This window comes from Poecilia reticulata, chromosome 7 (assembly GCF_904066995.2).
Source record: "Poecilia reticulata chromosome 7, P_reticulata-male-v2, whole genome shotgun sequence".
Lineage (NCBI taxonomy): Eukaryota > Metazoa > Chordata > Actinopteri > Cyprinodontiformes > Poeciliidae > Poecilia > Poecilia reticulata.
The window spans coordinates 23,007,260-23,032,155 of NC_088836.1; the positions used below are offsets into that span (position 1 = coordinate 23,007,260).

A 24,896-nucleotide genomic window follows, 5' to 3' on the forward strand; every position below is an offset into this window, starting at 1 on the left:
GTTGAGCGGCTCTCCCTCCTGCAGGAGCTGTTGCAATCTGGGAATACAGATCTCCAGACACCCCAACAACAGAATCCAGGTGATTAAAAACAAGGAAATCAAACCAATAAAACATTAATCTAAAATTGGATATAGTTAAAAAAAATAATTAATTACTTTTAAATGAGTCGCACCTATCTAAACAGGAAACAATAAAGATCCTTATAAACAAAACTAATGCAGGTTAATCACCTGGAAAACATCCTATTTTTTATTAGTTTAAATCTTTTGCTAGAGCTCATTCAGACAACCAGGTTTTGCCTAAAAACATGTTCTTTGACTTTATTCAGAAAAGCATCTAGAAGTCATGAGAAGAAAATTCCAAACAGGCTTTCAATGTCTTGGCTTTTGTGTTGGTTAACCCTTCTCAACGTCGCTTACTCTGCAAAAAGCATTGGGACCATTAGCCTCACTGGACAGTCACTCCTTGATGGAAGATCGCACAGTAGATCAACTCAAAGACACACACCACCAATTCTCGCCTCCAAATTCTGTTATTCAGCCAAGTGGGTGGGAGGAGGGTAGCGGTGGGGTTAGAGCACATTCATCCCTCTAAATTCCTTCAGCAGCTAAGAGTCTGCCATGTGTTTTCTCCTGTCATGACTTGCCTGGAGCAGCAGGGAGCTTTATTTACTGGGGATGACACACCAGAGGCAGCAAAGAGCCCTAATTGCTTCACGGCCCCCTTGAGCTGTGTGATGCGTACACTCTGAACGTCAACATCTCTCACGGAGAGAAATTAGAAGGCAGCGGTTGGGAACTTTGCTTGTGTCCACTTTTAAAGACAACTTCAATTCATGCATGAGCGGAGAACAAACACAGAGGAATACTCTGGGCCGAGTGAGAGCAGGAGGGTCTCGAATAACATTCTGGATTGGTAAAGAGCGCACAAATTTAACAGAAACAGCAACATCTAAATAGGGAGTCCGTCTTACCAAAAACTCAGATTAAAGCTTGCTCTGTGTTTGGATGCTAAAATCTTATTTTTGTTGCATATAATGATGATTACTTGAGATCACATTAAATCATGCCAGTGTGCTCACATTGCTCTGATACTGCATAAAGCCTAGTTTAATCAAGTCTAATTGCTGAGATTATGAGGACTTGTATATGGTAATGCCTCAACAAACAACAGAGCTGGAATGAGAGCCGTCCCTTAGGGAGGTTTACATATTCTCCTCTCCTATTAGGGAATTTTTAAGCATTCAGTGAGCTGATTATAACATGTGAATTAAAATTTTAAAAAAAATCTGCCAACATAACTAAATTCTTGATAATAGGCAAGGGTTTCTTGTGCTGCGTAGTTATTGATTAGCTACAGAATACAATGATGAATTCCAGTTTATTTGGTTTGTGCTGCAGAGACATGAGCCATTTTCTTTTGTGGTTATTTGCTTTTTATCTACACAACTTTAAAAAAAAAAAAAACTTTACAGAGCAAGTCGTTTCTTTTTTTTAACACTCTCACTCCCAACAGATAAGAAGAGCATCTGACAGGCTGATTAATAATGAAAGCTTTGCTCCACCCTGGAATTAAACCATCCCAAATGGATTTCTATTAATGCTGATTGACCCTGCCTTACTCAGCTGCCACTTTGGCACAGCCTGCTGCAACCCTTGCGCCTCTTTAGGTGCCAGTGCAGGTTAGATGATACATGAGTAATTCCCAGCAGACTTTAACCACAAGAAGTAGGGCAGAGGATTCAGTGGTGTGCTCCTTCCTCCACCCTCGCTCTCAATCCCCTCATCAGCAGGCTGTTAATATTTAATTATACAAGCTGCATTTCACACTCTCCATGTGAAACCGTGAGGTGGAGGAGACAGAGGTGCCGGGGACCACTATGAGGGGGAAGCGAACATAGAGGGCGGGAGTATTGGTTGGGGATACAGAAGTGAAAAGAATAGAAAGAAGAGGTACACGGAGGATGAAGACGCAAGCGCCATTTCCATTTCAAATGGAGTTCAGAGGAGGGGAGTGGGTGTCAAGGGAACCAGGGACCCTGGTAAATTAAACTGTGATAATTAAAACCTATTACAACGTCAGCAACCTATTTAGGTGAATTCCATAATTTTATGTAAATAATATTCCAGATATTGCCCAAAACGGATACAAAATTATTCCGGAACCATCAAAGCAAATCCCCATAATGCATGCAGCACCACACTTCCAGTCAGAAGTTTACATGTACTCATCACCACTATGAATGTCTTGCTATTTTGCAGATTTAAATTACATCTTTTAACATTTCTTAATTTGAAGAAGCCTACAACTTCAGGGAATTCAGTGGAAGACAGGAGTGAACAAGACAAGGATTGCCTCTACACTCACAATTTTACATACAGGCTCAAATTTGCAAATATGCCCTCACTACTTTGAAAACTGCCCTCAAACAAGTTGCAAAAAACCCCAAACAAACGTATGTTTCATTGTTCCCAATTGTCTGTAATAATTCTGTATGGATATATAACTCCTAGTCTTCTCAGAAATGTTAGAGCTCATTTTAATTGGTTGGTTTCTTGGTTCATGTCTGCTTATAAGCCTCCTTTACACATTTTTAACAAGGTTCTTCACTTTATTCAATGCACCAATACCACTGGCAGCAAAAGAGATCATAAGCATGATGCTGCCACTACCGTTATTCACAGTTGGTCTCAGTGTTCTTTGAGAAGATAATCTTTGTCTCATCTGCCCATAAAATCTTTCCACAAAACGCATGTGGTTTGTTCATGTGGGCAGTTGCATATATCAGTCACATTTGACAGGGTTTATCTAGGGTAGCACTTTTCTTTTACTAGCCAACTTCTTATTTCATATTGATGATAAAGTCGTTTCTAGTATCTTCCAGTTTGTGACAGACTTGTACTGTGGGTTGTTCTTAAATTCTTAATATCTTAAGAATTTTCCCTGTACGGTAACTGAGTGTGGAGAATTGGGTCAGATGGCTGAAAACTGGACATGTTTGTGTGTTACAACAGGACAAAGATCCCCAAAACATATCAATCCCATTTAAAATGGATCAACTTAAAAGCCCAATCCCACTAATTCTGAGTAGAAAAGTAGTTCAATAGCCATTAATATTCGTGCCAGAACCTTGTTGGTTTATACAAAAATAGCGTGGTGGATGTAAACGTTTATACAAGAAATATTTATTCCTTTCAGATGCGTATATATCAGCTGCACACAGAATGCCCTCTCTAATTAATAATCATAAAAATAAAAACTGATCATTTTCCATCAGATATAAAAAGTTTGAAACATTTGGACACCATTTATTTAAATAACATTGAATAACTAGATCTATGGCTTGCTGTTTATCTGGTAGTGTAGTTTTTATTTTTTAAAACAGATTACGCTTTTTGAAGACTTACGCTTTTGTTATTTTGAAGAAAAAAGTCGAACAATACAAAGAGGAAAATAAAACTGCTTTTGCATTAGGATTTTGCTCTAATTCCCCTCATACTCATATTTACACTTTATACATGACCAGTTCAGATCGGGGATCATTTGTCAAGCTCAAGAAGCCCATGTTAGCAGGTTCAAACCGATTCTAAAAATTATTGCAATGTGGAGGTGATCTTAACAGTTTTAAGTAAATTATTCTAAAAACATGCAACGTATTTAGCAAATAATTTTTTCCCTAATTTTAGACCTTTGGGTAACTCTGTTTAAAAAAAATGCTATCAGAAGTGAGATCTTGCAAACGAAGTAAGTGGTAGAGCATTAATAATGTATGAGGGAGTCTTTTTATAGAGCACAGCCCCTGAGATTCATAACTCTATTCACATTAGGCGCCTGGAAAAAGTTTAAGGTTTTAATAAATAGGTATTAAAACTTTAACTGATATTAATAGTGCCAATTAAAGAACATACAGTGGAGATATGCATCACTTCTGCACTGGTAGAGTGGGAAACCCACTTGGCAGAACCTCCCCTGGCTTCTAGTGTCTTTCAGTCGCTTTTTTTTTTTGGCCACATTTTTGAACTCAGCTCATCACCATTCAGCTAGACAATAGAGAGAACTGACACTCCTTTCCAGGCATTGTGTAGAGACATTAACATCTGTTGAGACATTTTATGGGCACTATAATTAAAAAAATAGGTGAGCTATAAATGTGTGAGCAGCAGCATTTTACACCACCTCATCATTCCATAATCAATTCACTGAACATTACAACTACGAGATGAGAGCTCTCTTGACCAACCGTGGTGTTTGATTGATGGGCAGTTTTTCTTGTCTCCCACATCATTGTTTCCCCCAGAGCGCCGGGTCAAATGGTGTGTGTTAGTCAGCCAACAGTCATTCATTTCAGTTTATGAAGTGGAACGTGTGCTAGGTGGCCAAACCATTAAAGACATTAGCATGCACGTCTCTGCTACAGGTACCCAGTGCATGCATGTTGGGCTGTTTTAAAGCTCCATTTAGCAGGTGAGTGAAACAGCAGGTGTGAACGTTAAAGCTGTTAGCTTCCACTCCATTCAACTCCAGAGCACAATGAGGAAAGTAAGTATTCGACACATTCTTTTGTCAGGAAATGCATTTCAAATTGCCGTGTTGATCTGAAATTCACAGCAGTTGTTGACAACACCGCAAGCATTCAACACATACTATAAAATTAAAACAAATCAGCCCATAAATTATGAGCTGTAAAAAGACAAAAAAAAACAAAAAAAAGAAATTACACAGGAAATCAGTAATCAAGCTGCTGACTGAAATTCATCAAACGCTTAGCAGACGTCTTTTGGAATGACAACTTCAAAACATATTTTGAATGGAGAATCTAGTCACATGTAATGATAAGGTGTAATTTTGATTCAGTCTTTTGCACAACTATTTAAAATTGTAAACGTTCTGGGGTCTCCTTGATTTGTGTTGAATTTGTGTTGTACGTGAACTGAGACGTTCTCAACATTTAACGGCAATGCTTTGGCAATAACCACATTAGATATATATTTACTGGTTCAATATTGTACCTGCTGCGGGAATGGTGGTTCATGCCACCAACATTTTTAGATGAAACACAGGAGCAATCACTGTTGGATTTTGTTTCTTTGTCTTTGATGGAACACTGTGTCCAGAGAAATGTGGCAGAAGCAAGCAAAGAGTCATTTCCTTTATTCCACAGTTCTGAAAACTGGACTAGAATTTTCTTTCAGGAGCCAAGAAGAAGCCAATGACGCAAATAATGACTTCTGTGTTCTAATTTGTGTGGGGATTTCTTCTGCTGCTTGGCTAGTGTGCCGCTACAGTGTTTTGCAAGCTGATCAGCGGGAGAAGTCGGGAGAGAAACGGCTATAGGTGAGCCGGGATATAAAGACAAAGGAGAAAAGAGGGAGGAGAAGAAAGACAGAGCCAGGTTCTGCTTCTTTGCTCTGGTGATTCCCGATGAAATTGATTCGCATGCCTCCTGAGATCTCCCACTGTCTCTTTTCTCTTCTTTGTCCTGCCACTATTACACATACCTGTCCAGAGGATGAATGATCTACACTCTACCCACGAGTACCGGCAACCGGTACACACATCAGTGACTCCCAAAGCTTTGGGACTTCACAGACACCCTGATGAGACAGATGGAGACACAGAGCTGGAAAGGGCAGATGGAGATAGGAAAGGGAAACAATCAAAGCACAAAATAAAGACGAGCACACCACCAGAGAGCATCAAAGGGAAGTCACAACTACAGGTGAGAATGAGAGTAGGGCACTAGAATGAGATGTGCAAGCATTAGCTGCTGAGCGGGGGAATAAAGGCTCTGAGTTAGTTCATTAATAGTTGGGCAGGGGAATGGGGTGACAAAGAAAAGAAAAAATAGATGAGGGGGTCCCCATGAAAAAACTAATGAGAATTACACTTTGAGGGAACTCACACATGGAGGGGGATACGCTCCACCACTGAAAAGCTCCAAAGGAGGCAATCAGGACTGGTGAAGGCTGTGCTTGTAGTTCCAGCTCCATGCTCTCCCAGGGGATAGGTGTCACTCGTGTGTAGAAGGAGAGCAGCCACTTAAATGAATAGAGCTCTTTATCTGAGCCTGAACAGTGGAGTTATTACCTACTGAGTAGACACTACAGAGACATGCATTACATTCCCTGGACACAAAAAGGAGGGGGCCAGTGGAGCAAGAGAGGGACAACAGCGGGGAGGGGATGGGTGAAAAAAGGAAGAGAAGAAGTTTGCGTCTGCGCCTTAGTTTGTAACAGGCTATGACATCTCTGGCCTCCATGCAATAACAAAGCCCTGGAGCATGGTCAAGCATCACTGGCTAGAGGAGCATTAGTGTGGATGGCTGCAGGGAAACCGCAGGATAATAACACCCCCTGGGAAGGCCTTTTCTGTATTTCGAACAGGATATGTTTCAAACATGTCTTAACTAGCATCATCAAACAAAAAATATATATATTAATCAATTTTTTTAATAAATATTTACAACAGTCAGAAAATTTGCAGAATCTGCAAACAATTGTACAGTCTAAAACACAATACAAGCTGTAAAGAATCTTCAAGAAACACTGAATTAACTTGCTATTAGGCTAACTTGACATTCTGTGCAGCATACACTGCACGCCAGCATCTTTTGTGTGGTTAAGGGTCTGTGAAGACAATGGTTAAATATATATTATATATTTATTCCTTTCAGATGCGTATATATCAGCAATATTAAATATTTACGTATAAAATAAACAGATGTAATTTCACAAGCTTTACAAAGGAGGCAGAACAGGACTGAAGGAAGGAGATATTGCTTGGCTAAACCCTTGATGTTAAGACTGTGAGCTCTGAGAACAAGTTGGGTCCATAGATTCTACATTTTTCCTAAAACTACACAAGAAACCCCACAATGCAGATGTAAAACTTCATGCTTCACAAAAAAAGCACGCAGGAAAAAATAAATGTTTGAGTCATACCAAGAATAATGTGAAATTTCTACAAGAAATAATTTAAAACTGTCGATTTGTAAGTAGCGGATTGGTCCCTCTTTTGCCTTTAGAAGTGCCTCTTAATGTCATTATGCCAACCTGATACTTAGTTTGAACTTTAGCAAGACTTTTCCATCACATCTAAATGGCAAAATGCATTGAACTGCAGCCATGTGATTCCCTGATTCACTGTTTGCGTATACAAGCTACAGAAGGTGTGTGGCCTATAAAGTGGCCAGGGACTGTATATTTAAAACTTTGAGCTGGAAGTCAGCAGAGGAGCCAAAAATAATGTAATTCTCTGGAGGACAATTATGGCTGCTATTATTCTCTGAAACAGATGCTGTTTGTAGTGAGAAAACTATCTCTGGAGCGCTTAAAGATGAGAGAAACAGCACAAAAAGAAAGAAATAGACAAATAGACAGGCACACACTGAAAGAAAAGGTACTACAACTTGCTCCTCATCTAATAAACCCTATAGACGTAGACGCTAAACAGTCCCTGTCACACGTTGTTCAGGTGGGAGCTGCAGAGCTGAGGATGGGGAATTATAGAAATCGCTACGCATACACAACACGCATGCAGCAGCAACCTTCCTTTAGCTACTGAATAAGAACCAGACACTGACAAAAGACAAGCCAGCAAAAAAAACTGCCTAGGCATATAAGTGTGAGGAAAAGTCAGTGTGCAAATGCTGCAGTGTAGGGAGGAGTAAAATGAACTATAACAGTGAGAGCATGACCCTCTTTAGGCTTTTAGCTTTGTGTATTTATTGACTGAAAGTGAGTATAAGTTTTCCACTTATCTGAACTCCACAAAAACAATGCTGACAGAAGATTAATCCAAACATACTCGATCCAATGCTACGCCAGCTGTCACTCTAATTGCCGCTCTCTACTGTCTTTAGCATCAATCCCATATTCCTGCTGCAAGTAACACTGCCTTCAGGTCTGCAAAGGATTCCACCTGCTCTAACGAGCATTAGATTTCCATATGGAGCATAAGCTACATATCCTCTATACTATACATTGTTAGACTGAGCGCAATTATTGTGCCTTTGCAGCAATGGGCCAATCTGGGTTCTTAATGGGCTAAGCAGTGTTTACTTCTCAAAGACTTTTCCCATGAATTATTGATGCATCCAAGCTGATTTGTGTTTGGAATTAGCCTAGAGTAACCCATCTGGCCCCCCCTATGCTTCCTAGGTGCCATTTTGCTCTTCAGGGTAAACAGGCTGACTGGAAACTTATCTCACTATGCGCTTTAATTTGTCATCCTGATTTGTGCTGATTGTGGAGCAGCGGCCTAAAGCGACACAAGCGACAGACACAGATTTTTGAGGAAAATGGTGACAAGCCCAATCTGCTTTTTTCACTCTTTTATTGTTTGGATAGTATAGTATATTATAATTAAATAATCTCACTTTGAGAATCATTGGTTTAAAATGTTTGTTTCTTTAAAATATGAGTGCTTAAACCTAAACTGAATGACTATAAATGTTGTAAAAACAACTTATAAAGTTTATGGTCTATGATTTTTTTATTTGTGGAGATAAAAAGGGAACATTTTCATTTCGTGTTTCATTAAAGATGTGCCAAATATGGAAAAGTCAACCTTGAAATGGCATAGCTTATGCTAAAGATTGATTCCTTAAAACACAGGAATTGATTTGTCAAATCTAAAACTGAGTGTAAAACCAAAAACATATGGATTTTTCCTCTTCGTCAAAAGCATTGCACAAATATTTTCTCCTCTCATTCTTGTAACTCCAATAACTTTGCATCTTGTGATCAGTGACTTTTTTTTTTACAATCTGAGGGCTTGATACTTTATTGACTAATAGTCTAATAGTACATAAATGTGATAAGGCTTCATCAAATTAACATTTTAATTTCAAAGTTGCAAGCAAGGTTAATTCAGCTACATTTGAAGAAATGAATCTGGAGCCCGATGCACATCATAAATAACAGTAAGTAACAGTTTATCATTCACACTTTGGCTTCAGTCTCTCCAGTTTTCAATAATGGAACGGAATCTTATTACCTGCATTCAAAGGGAACAGGGAGCCAAAAAAATAACTTTCTTTAGAAAGAAAAGGAGTATAAACTACATTTTCATATTATGCAAAGACACATTTATAATAGAAAAATATGGCTCTCACAGAAATCTTGAAAGATGTTGAGGAAGAGCTGAAAGAGAACACAACTTTTACATTTGAGAATTTCCTCCTACTGTGCTCGTGTGAGGCATGCCAATTTGTCCAGACCCTGATTCATTTTCTTGGCCCTCTTTGGTGTCAGAAAACCGAATGGGCTTTGCATGTGAAATTGGGTAATAAATTTTTGGAAAAGATCCATCCTTCGGACAGAATGGGCCAGCCGGAGCAAAGAATAAAGGCAAGTTTCCTCAGCAGTCTGTCAGAAGCAACTGGCTCATCTTTCCTTCCTATTTGTATGTGTATTTCATTATCATTTCAACGTACTTGTTTATTTTTTTGGCTTGCAAAAACCCATCTGCCATTACTGTGGTGACATGCCTTTGAGCAGTTTACGAGGTTTGAGAGCAAAGCACAGTACGGGGAAAAAGTCTGCTTAATTAGTGTGACTGTGGAGTCCGGAGATGTGTTTATCTCATTATGGGTATTTGAATGAATTTTCACATGGCCTCACTCGGAAATTAATGGCCGAAGTTAAATGTAGAAGGAAGCAATCCAAAAGTGTGAGATGTGGAGAAAACTATTTCAAAAAATTATATGAAATCTAAAGTGTAATTTCTTGCCGATTAGTTTAGTTCTCAGTTTCTAGCAAATGAAGTGATGAGGTAGATTTTTTTTTTTAAAGGAAATTCACTGATGTGCATTGCACACTAAAAATCTCAGCAGGTTTTTCTCAGGTTTCCCATGTGTCTTTGCATGACGTAAAGATGGATGTGCTCCGTCTCCCACACCCAGTCTGCCCCTTCTGTTTCACCCTACTGAGCTAATCCAAGCTGGCCAAATCCCTCTGCCGTGCAGGCCTACATCCGAGCGGTCCTGCTGAGTGCAATATGCCACCCGCTTCCATGGCATTGCCAGCCCTGTAGGGCTTCAAGCCCAACTGTGGTGTGTTGTCAGTAAACAGACAAAGATGTATGAATCACCCAAGTAAGTCTGAGCAGGTAGTCCCATGGCAATATTGTGATGCTGAATCAAACCAAAGAGTTGTTTGCCCCTTGTGATTAGTGTGGGTCTATCCCACCAAGAATCTTGAGAAGTAATGTGTTAATTACGTACAGATGCTTAAATTAAATTAAAGCTAACCTGTCTGAGTAAATCTGTTAAACATGTAACTAATAATATGTAGATTCAATATACACAAAATGATACATCCGGAATGCTGATTTGTTCGTTTTAATAACTATGGCTTAGAGTAAATGAAAACCCAACTTTCTTTTTCTTAGTAAACCAAGTCATCAATAAAAGTTTTTGGGCTTTTTTTTTTTTTGCATCAAAAAAGAAATGTGAGCCTGATGAAAAGTATGTCCAATATATGCATGTAAACATTGATCCGAGGTCCTTTTGCATAAATTCCTGCATGAACATGTCAAGGAAGCAACCAGTCTGTGGCTCTGTCCAGGTTGCTTTAGTAATAGCCTTCAGCTTAGTGCGTTGTTGCGGCATCCTCTTGAGAATGTCACACATATTTTCTGTGGTCTTTAAGCCAAGGAAGCCAAATTCATCGATAACATGGTCGTTAAACCAGGTATTGGAAGAGAGGACAAGTCTCAAATCGTAATGTAAAACAAAACTGATATAACTATAAACCTTGTGAGCAAGAAAAAAAGTAAAAAGTACTACAAAATGTGCTTGTGTACAGTTACTTTAGATGACAAGGCATACATACTGAATCACTACTGACTGTGAAGACTTCACACAGGACTTTGCTTCTGTGCCTCTTTCCCCATGCAGTACTCTGGAGGTTTGTTTCTAAATGAAACATTCATCTATAAAGCAGACTTTAAACAACAGAGCGAAGGTCCAGTTCTTTAATTCTTAGCCCAGGTAAGATGCTTCTTAAGGTGTCTATGATTAAGAAGTGGCTTAAAAGAAAGAGCGCTATAATTGTAGCCCATTTCATGTAAACATCTGTATGGTTGCTCTCAAAGCTGTAGTCCAGCTGCAGCTCTTGTGAAAACTGATATGGGGCCTTGCTTAAATCTCTTTTCCAGGTTGTCATTACTAGCGTTTATTGTGTATATTTTTAATCACGCTGAATATGCTTTGATACAAAGAAGAGCGAGCTTTTTAGGTATGATCTTTTATGAATTATCATCTTTGTGAAGTGTTTTAACAACTCTCAGTCTGACAGCTTTCAAGTAAGGAGTCTTGCTCATGATCATGTATCAAGGTGATATAACATTTCTGTATAAAAAAAAATATAACTCTTATGTGATATTTGATTTTCTAAGAAACTGAATGTTGGGTTTCATTTATTCATCAAATTTAATATAAATAAATGCATGAATTATATCAGTGTTAAATGAACCTAAATAACAAACTCTTATATTGATTTTTTCAAAGATAAAAAAGATATTGTAATTATTAAAGATGCAATGTTATAGCATGCTTATGTATGCTTCACAATATATAAACAAAACCTAGCTTTTTAAATGAAACCACAATATTAAAGCCACAAAAGTTCAGGAAGGTTTCACTCAGTCTCTTTCTAATCACTTACTCTTCAACACATAATCTTTGGAAATCACAGGGAGAATTAGGTCTGATGATTGTCCAGAATTGCACTTTCTTGCTTTAGACCACAACAGGAAATTGCCAGTATGAGGTTTGTCCTCCTTGTAGGAAATACTCTGTCTACTTCAGTGCTGTCTGGTTAGAGCGTGCAGGACATAAAGGCCAACCGATCTCTGGAAACAATCACCTGCCCTATTCTTTCAAGAGCTCAATCAAACATTTCAGATCCCTTACACTATATAGGGAGCAGGAGGTAACGGATGTCCAATTTGACGGATTTGAGTATTTGCATTGGCATATTACGATTTACCCATCGTCAGTGGGAAAATTTCTGGCCTCCGGAGTATACGCGAAAATGTCTTTCGCCTGTGTGAATGGAGTGAAAATTTTCCCCACTAGTGCAATCACTGTTGCACCCTACTGAGCAGAACACGGAATATCAAATAAAGTTCATGCATCAGGGGAACAGGCTGTTCTAGTATCTAATTGGCAGCTCAGCATTGGAACAAGATTCTGCAAGAGAAAGAAGATTGTGATAAATTTACTTCAGATTCAATTTCTTTTTGTTACACTTGTCCCTGCTTTTATCTAATCCCTGTCATGAGAAATGTTTCAGTGTTCACACATAAATAGCCTGAGAAGCGTGTCGACAGAAGATCTATTGTGGTTCGTCTTTATCTTTCACCAACATTCATCTGGACATGTTGCTATGTTTAACTTAACTAACAAAACTATTATACACATCTTGTGCTACAACAACCAAAAGCCTACCACTAAGAAATTACTTTTATGTCTTGTCCATAGGAGAGAAGGTTCACAGCTTACAACTTTTTTTCAGCTAATTAAGTGAGAGAGATTTAGTGTGTCTGACCTGAGCCTTCAGTGTCCTTTGTTGGCATTTAATATCAATATATGCTGAACCTTATTAGCAGGACAGAGGGATGCAATATAGGCAAGATCACTGCTTTAACGACCCTTCTCTATTTCAAAGATCGCCGCAAAAAATAATATGAATCAAAAATAAAAGGTCACAGTAATCACTGTTCGCATTTTAGAGGTCCAAAGAAGCGGTATGGGGTATGGGGGACACAGAGGGACAAAAATATGATGGCGCATTCACATTTACTCGGCGATGCATTGCTGTTGCACAGGTGGGCTTCAACTATATGTAGTTTGTCTACTTGCAGAGTTTTGTTCAGAACCAGTGCAGGACAAATGGAGAAAGTAAAAAAAAAAGTTCTCAGTAGACATTCCCAAAGAGGGAATTTCCAGCATTATCAGGCTTTTTGGGCCAATTTGAACGTGTAAATAACTGTTCACTTTGAATTTATGGTAGTTAGTTTTTTAGTGCTTCAGCTGTAGAACCTACGGTAAACTAATGTAAAGAAAAAGAGAGAAGAATGTGAGAATGCGAGGATGGATGGAGGGACATATGGACATAAGCCCTTGAAATATTAATATTTTTGACACTAAATTATTTTCCATATGTCTATACAACCAGTAGAATACTTAGAGTACTATAACAAACTCCATATTTTTCCAGACTGTGTTCAGTTTGAATGAAAATGCAAAAGTTTTCTTAAACTAGATTGCTCGTTGAAGCCTTTCATTGAGAACAAGTTGAAATAATTAGGTTTAGTTTATATTTTGAAGTATCCATTCACAACAAAAGCCACCTCAAAGGATTGCGACACATTGCAAAATCAGAGGGTTTGAGTCATTCAGTGAAATACTTCCATAAGCAAACGACTGCAGGAATAGAAGGTGACAGATGGAATGGGAGTCTACCGCTATGTTGCCAGTTCTGTTCAACACAGCAATCTGTACATGCAAGTTATCATTTGGGCTACATTTGAACTTTCTTCCAGAGTGCAACTAGTAAAGGAAACTCATAATTCAGAGTAAAGTGAAGCACCAGCTGTCCAGCCATATGATAGGTATGTGATAAACAAAACCCTTTAGATTATCTCTGCTCTGAATGCAAATCTATGTAAATAATTAAAAACCATTAGGGCCCAGTTCTGCTGATTTATCTTTTAATTAAAGATGTCTTGTTTTTTTTTAGTGTCATTTTTTTGTTCTAATCATCACTTGTGTTGTTCCAAAGCTAATTGACCTAAAACTGTCATCACACATGTGCTCTTTCCTAATTAAACCAACCAACAAAGAAAATTAAAAAAAAAACGTAAAAAGAAATCACTTAACTGGTACCTGTTGAATTAATCACACAATTAAAAAGGAAAAATTATATATTTACTGCCATCAGGTGTATACATATTCACAAAGGTTAATGAAATTATCTTTGATCAAATGAAAATAAAGAGCCTAATTGTTCTTCTTAAATAGCTGTTCAAAAATAAGAAGCTGAACTGATAACAGCACACTTGATCTACACCTTCATTAGGATTATTTTAACTAAGGTATTTTTAAAAACATCAATAATACAATGTGATTAAAAAAAATGAAATATTCGGGAATAACTTTAGTATTAAGATGTGAAAGTATGCAACCTGATGTGGTTATAGTTAGTTAAAACTGAGAGTAGAAAGAGTCCATTTGTGCACGTAGAACAGGTCCATCTGATAATACTCCAGTCTAGATTTGAGCTGAGAAATACTTTGATCAGCAGAACCTGAGGCTAATAAGTCTGAGAATGATACACATAGAGGAGACAACAATCACTCTTTTATAGATAGTGAGAGGCATTTAAAAGCTACCAGAGGCTCACAGGAGCCCGGTGGGCATTTCTAAATGGTATTTTATTCCAACTTCTTGGCCAGAAAACTCCACTCATAAAACGACATTTTAAAGTAGCTTCCACAAGTATGTTTTAAAAGCTTTGTGAACCATTAGATCCAGGAGAGACTTGAAGTGACAGCTTCAAATTAGCTGAAAGTCACGCATTTATCTTAAATCTAGTGTCCTAAGATTTTTCAGCCGGGGATGAAAAGATAGAGGTGGAGAATTTTAATTAATCGTACAAGGACAGAATGTGCTTCCAATTCAGCAAAGACATGTAATCAGGAAAAGCTCATAAATTACAATCATACAGAGACGCTTGAAAGTGTGCAGTTTTCTCGTGTAGCAGTAAGTTGATAGGTAGCTTAGCATGTGGCTAATGGGGCAAAACGCGGCCAGTCCCTGGAAGGCACCCCTTCACTCTGACAAACAGGCAGCTCATTGACCCAACCACTGCCTCTGTCACTTTTCTTCATTTTAGCAGTTAAACGTACCAACAAATGCCCTCCTGCTGTTGCACTTTCTGACACACTCGCAACAACAATCACAGACTTAGCTGCAAAATGTGAGCACACAGCATAACTGACTCTAGGAGAATTCACAATGAGCCAGGGATGTTCAAAGAGGTTTGAAGTTACAGTCCTTTTGACCCATTTTGATCTGGAAAATCAAGCATCACAGAACACTTCCTGAACAGACTTGTTTACTGTCTACTCATCAAGGTGAGGGACAAGTCTGTTTCGTGTTGCATGCGATTTTCAGCAGGTTTTTCTGCACAAACCAGGAATCAATGGCTCAGACTGCGCAATCTCTGAATCACTCTGCCATTTGTTTTGTCTTCCAATCAGTCTGCTGAATATACCCTCCATGCCATGTTTAACTCATAAATCTAGACCTGTCCAAAGTGGGAGGACAGAAAATGCATGTGTGCATGTGTTTCCCATTCAAGGAAATCGGGGCCTGACTTCATTAAAACTGTTAGTGCTAAGCTACTTTACTCGTGCTCACGCCTGGTTTAACCTGCAGTGCGATAAATGGAAGGGGAGAGGGAAACAAATGAAAAACAAAGAGACAGAGATGTGAAACAAAAGAAATCTGGGATGCAAGCATTGAAAGAGAAAGCAAAGATCGCGAGGAAGAGTCGGGGAGAAATGGGAAGGGAATTTGAGAGCAAAGAGGAAGTGAACCCATGGTTCTGGAAAACTGCAGGGAGAGATGGGGATTGAGGAACACACTGGTGTTTAAACTGGAAAGGTTTTAATGAAGCAAAATTGAGCAAAACAATCAATTAAATTGTGTTGCAGTAAATCAATTGTTACGCCGGCACCACGACAGCCAAAGTGCTTAGCTGAGATTCTGGCTTAAGGCTCCAAATGCATTCAGGAATTTGTACTGACCTCTGTGCACACATGCCCATCCTCACTCGTCAGATGGCTAATTTATGCTTCTGCATATGTGGGTATAAGCCAATAAAGATATGCATAAAAGCCCTTGTTTTCATCACTTTTTTCTCCAGTCCATTCATCCGGTTTCTCCTCCAAGACCCCCACCACCCAGCTCTCACACACCCAGTCCACACCCCCTTCTCCTTCTCACTCAGTTTTTTTTTTCCTCCTGCCAGCAGAGATTTTTGGCTGGCTTAAGTACGCCCACAGGCCCCCGAGGGACAGCCCATGACGGATGGCACTGCGTGTGACTCCGATTCGATTCAGCCCATTTGATAAATTTATTGCTGGCATTTTGAAAATGAAATTAGAGGGACGTCTCCTGGAGACTGTTTTTCCAGCACAGGTGCCATAAATATACTTCATTTGGCAGGAGAGTGGGAGGAGGAGTGCAAGAAAGGTGGAGAGGTGTTGGATAAAGGATTTCGAGGGAGGCAGGGCAGACAGAAAGGGTGTTCAACAGAAGGAGAGAGTTAACGAATAAGGTCATATCATCAAGAGGTCCTGTTTTAATCTTCATACTGTAACAACTCAAAAGGTTATCCAAGCTAAGCTACCCAGACCAAGCTATTGCATTCTGCCCTTCATTTAAAACATATTCGCAGTGTGCACTTCTCACATCTCATGCTGAATAGTAACAGATTGAGACTGTGGGTTGTTGACATTGCAAGTGAATACAAATGTCCTGCTGTCTTCATCTTTCATTCAGAGCGAAAGACAAAAACATATAAACACACACTTACTTGCCAGTCTTACAAGACTGCATGCACAAATGTGGTTTATGTACATTATCTTTGCCTCAAGGCCCCATGACTCTTCAGTAGCGATTACACTGTCAAAGCAACTTAGGCTTCTATTACTCATAATGTATAAATGAATAGAACAGGCAATTTTTCTTCATTGCACTCCTAATGATTTTGAATGAGAGACATGAAATGTTTCATATATTTGCAAACAAACTAGGCTTTATGCACAGGATGGCCAAGCAGAAAAGGAACATACAATGCATTGCAAAATTATATACACCAATCAATGGACTTTGTTTTGGTTTTGACAGATTACAACCACAAGTCTCAAGGTATTTAACCAGGATTTGATGTGATAGACCAAAACAAAGTAGCATCAGCCACAGCAATATTCCACTTCACTCAAATAATGTTAAATTGAGTCAATTGCATTTAATTGTCTTCAGATGTAAGTAACATCCACCTGTATGTAATCTTGTATTTTAATACCTGCACCTATTCTGTAAAGGCCTCACCTAAACAGATAGGTGTTTCAAGAAGATCATTAACAAGACAAACAGCCAAAACAATGCGCTTCTGAAGAAGCTGAAGGTGAACTATTAGCTCGTCTGTTCAAGAAGAAATCTATTGTTGCAATTTGCCATCAACTGTGAAGAGGACACATCAAGCATTTTGAAGACTGGTCAAAAGCGAAGAAAATTAAACATTTGGGCAAATTTACAAATTATTAGACTCTGAGAAGAAAATGTGTTAGCAATTGCTCTAAACAAAAAGCCAGATTTATATGGAAATGGTTGAGATCACAACATATGTGTGCTACAATGATGCAGTCAAAGTGTGGGTAAAATCTCAAATGAAATTCACTGAAAAAAACTTGAAAATTGAAATCCCCCAAATCTTTCAATCCTGTCTGACAGAGGTTGAAGTATTTTACACAGAATGGTTAACATTTCAGTTTCCACATGGGCAAAGATGCTATAAGCAAAACCTCAAAAACTTGTATTGACTTTGGTTTTTTAGATTTTTATTTCAGGAAAAAAAAAATTTAAAAAAATAAAAAATAAATAATTTTCCTTCATTTTCTTATGTGCCCATCATTATGCAGTCCCTATAAAATACAAAGAGGTTTGTAGTTACAATGTGAAAAATTCTCAAAACGTTCAAATATGCATAGCTTTACAAGACACTGTAGAAGCTGAAAGGTCAGATACAAGTGCGGACATATGGGAAAAGTAAAATGAGCACTCATTCACTGTCAAGGTTATGGTGCCTTACTTATTTGCCTCTCATTGAGAGATGTGTGTGAGCGCAGCTGTGAGGCGATGATGTTCACCATTTCAGCCTCTGCTCCCCGTCAACATTCATCACAGGGAAGGAGGCTCAGGCAGCCTGCATCACTTACCTTTATAGGCCCATCTGACAGCACTGTACAACCCACGGTCATTACGTACATAGGATCACAAAAGTGTGTATGTGTGCAAACGGGGGCATACTAAATGTAAGCTATCACACAGATTTACGCTTTCAATATCTCTTTTTTAAAATATATTAGCAGTTTTAGCAGATTTGGTAGGTAAAAAAAAGTATGTGTTTGTGTTTGTTTCCTTCTTCTTATTTGCATCCAGATCACATCAGATTGACTTGTCAATAGAAATATTCACACCTGCATTCTGCTCCGCTATGGTAAAAGCAGCTACAAAACAACCCCAAGTTCTAATAAGCACTGGAGGGGATAAAAAAGTTTTTAAGAAAATCTGTGGGGAGTTCTCGTTGCTGATTGTCTGCTTAGCAATTACCTAGTGTGACACACCCTCTGACATTGGTACATCCTCTGCAGGAAGAACAAAAGCTAGGTGGCCTGATGCATGTACCTACAGGCTGCTAGTCAGAATAACGCTCCGAAGGGGATTTTAGACAATTTGACTGCATAACCCCATTATCCTACAAAATTATAACAGCCTACCAGCATGTTTCTAAAAACATCTATCCCCAGTACGTGTCCCATGAGTCCCTGATGATCCACTGTTCAAAAACAGTCCCCTCCTCCAACTTCAAATTAACATACACATGAAAGTGTGGAGGAGTCTAAACAGAACTGTGATTAGTGCTAACACAAGTAGTACAAAAGGCAGCCCTAAACACACACTGTGGGCTGCCTGTCATTCCGCGATAATTTAGACTCTGTATCAGTGGGTGTGATTGATTGACTTTGTAATCAAACAGACTGTTCTTCAGCTGAAATCCAGACTGACAATTTCAGCGTAATCAACAAGACCATGAAATTTTCTTCATCTCATTAGCTAAAACCTTAGACTGCACACTGACACTCAGCATACAGCCAACACAACGCACACAGCACATATGTAGAAATTCAGAGGTGACTGAGTGTTGCTTTACCTTTTTGCGGTGATACTGCAGTACCTGGACAAAAAAAGAACAGAAACAGAACAGTTTATACTGCTGTGTGTTTTACTGTATAGTTACAGGCATGTCAAATGGGTGGTCGGCTAATTAGTAGTAGAATAATAGAAAACAATGTACTTTGGCTACAATGTACAAAACATGTGCACGTTCCATTGAAGAGATAAGGTGAAGAGACCAAATTTCCCTCTAACACACCAAAAACTCTACATTGGAAACACTTTTTGACCACATTCAAATCTTGGACGTAGGGAAAGAAACAACCTAGAAATAAGGAAAGAGGATACACAGATAGAGCATATAGTGAAGAGTCTGATCACTGAAGGGGTCCAGGGTGTTGTTTGTGGCTAAACCAAATGAAGAGGGGAACATTTGATTGCTGCTGCCGTATTTGAACTTCCGTTCCATCACCCACATGTGGACCATTATCTTAAAGTGGCAGTTTAGGGGCAAAAGCCTTATTTTTATTAGGGAAATAACTGCAGTCCTACGAGTGTTGTAGTGATAACATTATAGCGTTACTATAATGCTAGTAAATCCTAATGGTAAAACACAAACTGATAATGTTGTGAAAAGTGTAACAAAGTATTATGCACATAGAAAGTATTGTTAAACTATTCTAGTATTCTGGAGAAAAGCAAGTGCTGAAGCCCTCGTGCCTCCGAGCAGAAACTGAAATATCTACCTAAATGCTTTCAGATGCTTTTGTGTTTTAAATTACAGCTTTAGTCACAAGGGCTCATTTGTCACTGTGGTGAATTACAAGCAAACTGTGCTCATCAGAATGTTTTAGAGTCCTCCTAGGGTGCCGGTCTGTTATGTCTCCAAGCAACTGCTGGAAAGCAACAGTTCCCCTGACCTCTTCCTCCCTAGTGGAGAAATCATTATCTAAAGCTCCACATAAGAATTTTCAAATTCAGCTGGAGATGATGATGATGTCGTAAGAGATCCAAAGGCAACTGAAATGGAAAAGTTGTAAAAATAAATTGTGACATATCCTTTGAGGTAATTTTAATGAGTTTCCAGAGAAAGCAACCGAGTCAACAATGTTTTCTTCAGCTGTATGAAGCATAGAGTGGCACTGTGTTGCCATTCTCCGATGTGCTGCTGTGCAGGCGTGGACGTACAATTTTCCCTCAATTACAGAAGGGACAATTTTAGCAACTGAGAAGCATTTCTAGTCATAAAACACAAAGACAATGGAGCTGTGGAAAAGGGTGCCACGTACCATACTTGAAAGAAAACATTAATTTGAAGACAACTGCTGACTCCACCTGAGCAAACAGCCTGACAACAAGCCACGCGCCCTAATTTGTTTCATATTATTGGCTTACTTTATGCTGAAAAATTCAAAATAGTAATAATTGTACTATTATTAGAATTGTTATTATCATAATGCTATACTATTTTAGCAGTAGCGTATTTGCTTTATTCCGTTTTATACACATTTGTGTGAACATATTATTAAAGCATGGTATTTTTTATTTAATGTTATCATAAAATAAACATTCTTACAAGAAATGATAGAATTTAAAAAACAAATTATGATGTTTACAATGTTGCTATGATGTTCTTGTGTATTGAATCCAACCCATGCATATCTGCTCTAGACTGTCAAAAGAAAGACAAAATCCGCAAAAAATGATATCCCAAGAAACACAAATGCAACAGAGCGCTGTCCAGAAATCAACTTACATAAACAGACAAGGCAGAGAAATAAAAGCTACTTAGCAAAACCCCTAAAGAAAGGCCTTGAGAGATCAGAGGCTCCTGACTCCAACAAGCTTGAGTTTTTTTATACAGTTCTTGAGAGAGTAAGCTTTCTAATAAGCTTAAATATACTGAGAAACAGTAATACACACTAAATCAAATACTTTCTGTAAGCTTTTTAGTTTCTTATGCAGGGGTCAAAGGGGAGACTAACTCCACACAGGCAGAAAGAAAGTATTGGTTTCTTGAAAGCCAGATATAGTTCTACTTGTTTTGAACAGAACACAAAACCTGAGGGAGAGAAATGCAACTATTAGCTTGCTGCTTTCACAAAATATCCACCATAACACTGGTGGAATGCTACAAGGTTACATTTATTGTATACACTTGTCATATCTATACTGAAAAAGACAAAACTATGGAGAAAGCTAAATCTTAAAAAAAAAAAGACCTTTTTTTTTTTTTTACTTCTTAGCAGTTCAGATCCTTTTAAGCATTTCTCTTCTGGGCCTGAGACCAAAAGGCCCAAATGGCCGCAGAAATGGGAGGGAAATAATTGAATCTGGATGGATTTGGTGTGTGCTGGACTGAAAAAGTGATAATCCAAAGCTCTGCCTAATTGCCAGAGTAAAGATGCTGTCCATTGTGAAGATGGCGTCTGTGTTTATCAAGGCACTGTGCCGTGGGATTGGACTGAGCATTAAGACCTTCCACACTTTTGTTTTGCGAGGTGTTACAGTGGATTTCAGCAAATATTGGAACTGTGGTTATTACGTGGTCTGATTGTCTGCTATGCAACTGTCCATAAGCTCTGCACGTCGACACTAATCTAAGAGGAGGCTTCAAATAATTAGTTAGTGGAGCACTTTCACAGCCCAGTGCAGTCAACCTTATCACTAAAAGAAAATCCCCGGTCCATTTCCTTTTTAGCCCAAAGGCTTACAAACTCTCATCACTCCTTGAACATTAAGAATAGCTGCATAACTGATAAAATATCACATGTCAGAACCACCATATTACATCCCCTTCTGTGTCTTTTATTTTACAGAGACAGAAGTTTCGGTGAGTTATTTATTTATTTATTTTTTTACATACATTATTTTTACATATATAAAACTGCACTAGAAAATTCACAAAAATGTATTTGAACGGACGCAACTCCACAACAAGAAAAGTAAAAAAGCTCATCTTTGAAGGGATGCTTAGATTTCTGGACCGTGGTGCATATGCATATCTTATCTCACCAAATATATAGACATATAACACCTTCATGAATGATGGATACTTAGATATAGACATAACTTCAACTGAGAATACAAAAACACAACTATAGTTTGACAACAGTCAGAATTCAGTGTCCTGCAATACGTACTTTGTAGCTACAAATTCTCCTTGTGCCCTTTAAAGTCTTACACTAAAAAAATGGTAACTGAACGGTGACATTAACATTTGGGTTGCAAACCTTCTGAGTCCAGCTTAAATTCTCAGACAATTTTGAAAGGTCTTGTCATAAGAAGTCAATAGATGTTTATAAAAAATTAAAACATCAATGTTTACAGTCTTAACTTGGCTATAGACAAATACAACAGACAACACACCCTAACTGTGATTTAATTTGAACATTACAAGCTATTATTTAAATTATGCTTTAATTAATTGCTTCCGCACAGCTACCTTCAGTAAACAGCAGGTGGCTACACCATGTGTCACATTGCCTTTGAGCAAACTAATAAATTAGACAACAAATATAGTTAAAGGAAATGTGAAAACAGTCTCTGATCGTCGTTTGAGAGACTTTAATTGTACAACACATTAATTTTCTCCCCCATTCTGGATTTTGTTTGTTTCGGAGTTGAGACACCATGCTGACTGGTGTCAGAACAGATAAATAACTCTGCTGTTAAGAGCGCCAAAGAAAACCTCTGTCATCGATTATTGCTTTCCTTCTCAGCTTTCAGTAGCTTACATGGATTTGGAGGCTAATTTGCTCTGAATATGTGAGAAGCGTTTTACGGGCTCGTGCACTCACAGCAGTAATCCCTTGGGCTTGAGCATTATGTAAAATAGGACACATATCAATACAGGTTTCCCACCATGTATGTATTTGACAGTAAAGTTGGGCTGCTCAAAACTATGCCTAACGACTAAAGGCTATATTTGGGGGATTCAGAAAATCAGGAAATAAATGTCTTAAAGCTGCTTTGCTCAAACTAATATTCCATCTCATCATAAAAGAGGTTGGAAAAAGAAGCTGATGAGTGGAAAGAGGTGGAAAGGCGGAATGATGATAGGATAATTTATTATTCATTTAGAGAAACATGCACAGCCTTATAATTAAACTGTAACATAATTTGACTTTTATGAGAACAAGTCAAGAAGACTCAAATAGATTTTAGCATTTTACCCAGTGCATTTGTGCTTCTGTTCATAACATTCATTACACATGAAAATCACATCAATTTGACCAGAGACTGCTTTGTGCTCTAAGACATGGGAAAAAAAAACAAAAAAAACAAGTTGCTAGGGAAAAAGATTGAAAACTCAAAATTGCAGGAAATGAAAGGCCACATTTAACCATTTTACAAAGAAAGTGAGATCGAATTTATCTGAGTGATCCAAGTAAAGTCAGCCAATAAGAGCACTGATGAAAGCATGCATGTTTTCAGATTATAGGGCTTTTAAGACTTTTGCAGAAGTATTTATACCTCTTAAAGTGGAGTATAGGGGATTGGGATGATATCAACTGTTTTGAACGTTATATCATGTTAAAATGTTATTCCCTCATAAAACACATGTCCTCCAGATTACCTATAGCAGCAATTAACAGACGCCTGGTGGAACTGCATGTCTGTAGAGGTCATCATACAAACTACCCCTCAGTTCAATACTCCAGTTGTAAGCGGCATAATGGGGGAGCACTGTTATGATGAGATGCAGAAGGCAGAAGATCTAGGTTAAAAGTTTTGCCCATTAATGTTTCTATGTTTGCAGTCATTGTCTTGCTGGAAGGTGAAACGACAGCCGTGTGTTTAATCATTTACAGCCTCTAAGAAGAAAAGAATGCCCACATGCTGATACATTGGATAATATTTATATTGAATGATGGATGTCAGTTTTCAATGCTAATGGTTGTATAGACTTTATGTAGAGGTAACAGACTGAATAGACTGAAAAATGAATGAAACACTCGTCATATATTTTGTGTATGTTTTTTTAAACCAATTGACATCTGCCTTCTACATCACAATTATGCCTTTCTTTGTGCTGATCTATCAAATTAAATCCTAATAGAAGACATTAATGTTTGTGATTTTAATGTGACAGAGTTCAAGGAGTGTGAATACTTTTGCAAATCCCTGTAACAGGGCAGCCGTGGGGGATGTTGCTACACAGAAGCAACAGAGACAAGGAGAACATCAAAATGAGGTTTATATCAACACCAAGATTTATGCTGGCACATTTACGATGCTATCTGGCAAATAACTACTTCACAAAGTAACTAATAAAATAAACACGGCTCCTTAGCTCTTAAAAAGAGCACCGCTTCACTGTCTTTATGCCCAGGTTGTTTGCATGAGTCAGAAATGGCATGTACCTCTTCTGGAAGTACTCAAATTCGAGCAAAGTTTCAGATTCCATAATTATATCTCAGTGATGGCTGTGTGGTTGCCATAAATATACTTGGTGGTGATCGACAGTTTAAAGCTTAATCCGATTTAATAGCTATCTCAGCACCGACTGCACCTTGTCTGCCAAAGGAAACACTAACTTTTCTAGGAGGGAGAAATCTCGTTTTTAGAGCACTTGATGTCGGAGAGAAGCTGCTGGCGTAAAAAAATTCTTATAGGCATTCACATCATCTCATTGCACTGCATACAATGTTGAGAACCCCTTACTTTTCACAGAAAAAAAAAAAAAACAATCTCGTCCTAGTTGAATCTGTGTTTTTTTTTACTCCCCTAGGACAAATAACACAAAAGTTGCAAAACTGAGCAATAAAAAAGTGCTGCGTTGTAAAATTTGACAAACACTTTGTACCATAGACGATAGGCAGCATCTGTTTTCTGTCAACACTCTTTTTGCACAGATTGGCACATTTTGCACCATCTGCCACATGTGAGCATCAAAAATACTGAGCATTGCACGCAGGA

At 38.3% G+C, this 24,896-nt stretch overlaps 1 protein-coding gene across 1 annotated transcript in view; it reads right to left on the reverse strand.

Moving 5' to 3' along the window:
• LOC103467941 (cadherin-4-like) overlaps window positions 1-24,896 on the reverse strand; it is a 258,109-nt gene that overhangs the window by 116,821 nt on the left and 116,392 nt on the right. The window contains exon 3 of the mRNA XM_081609125.1: window positions 19,012-19,035. Within this exon, the coding sequence (XP_081465251.1) occupies window positions 19,012-19,035 (24 nt within the window). The remainder of the gene's footprint in view (window positions 1-19,011; window positions 19,036-24,896) is intronic.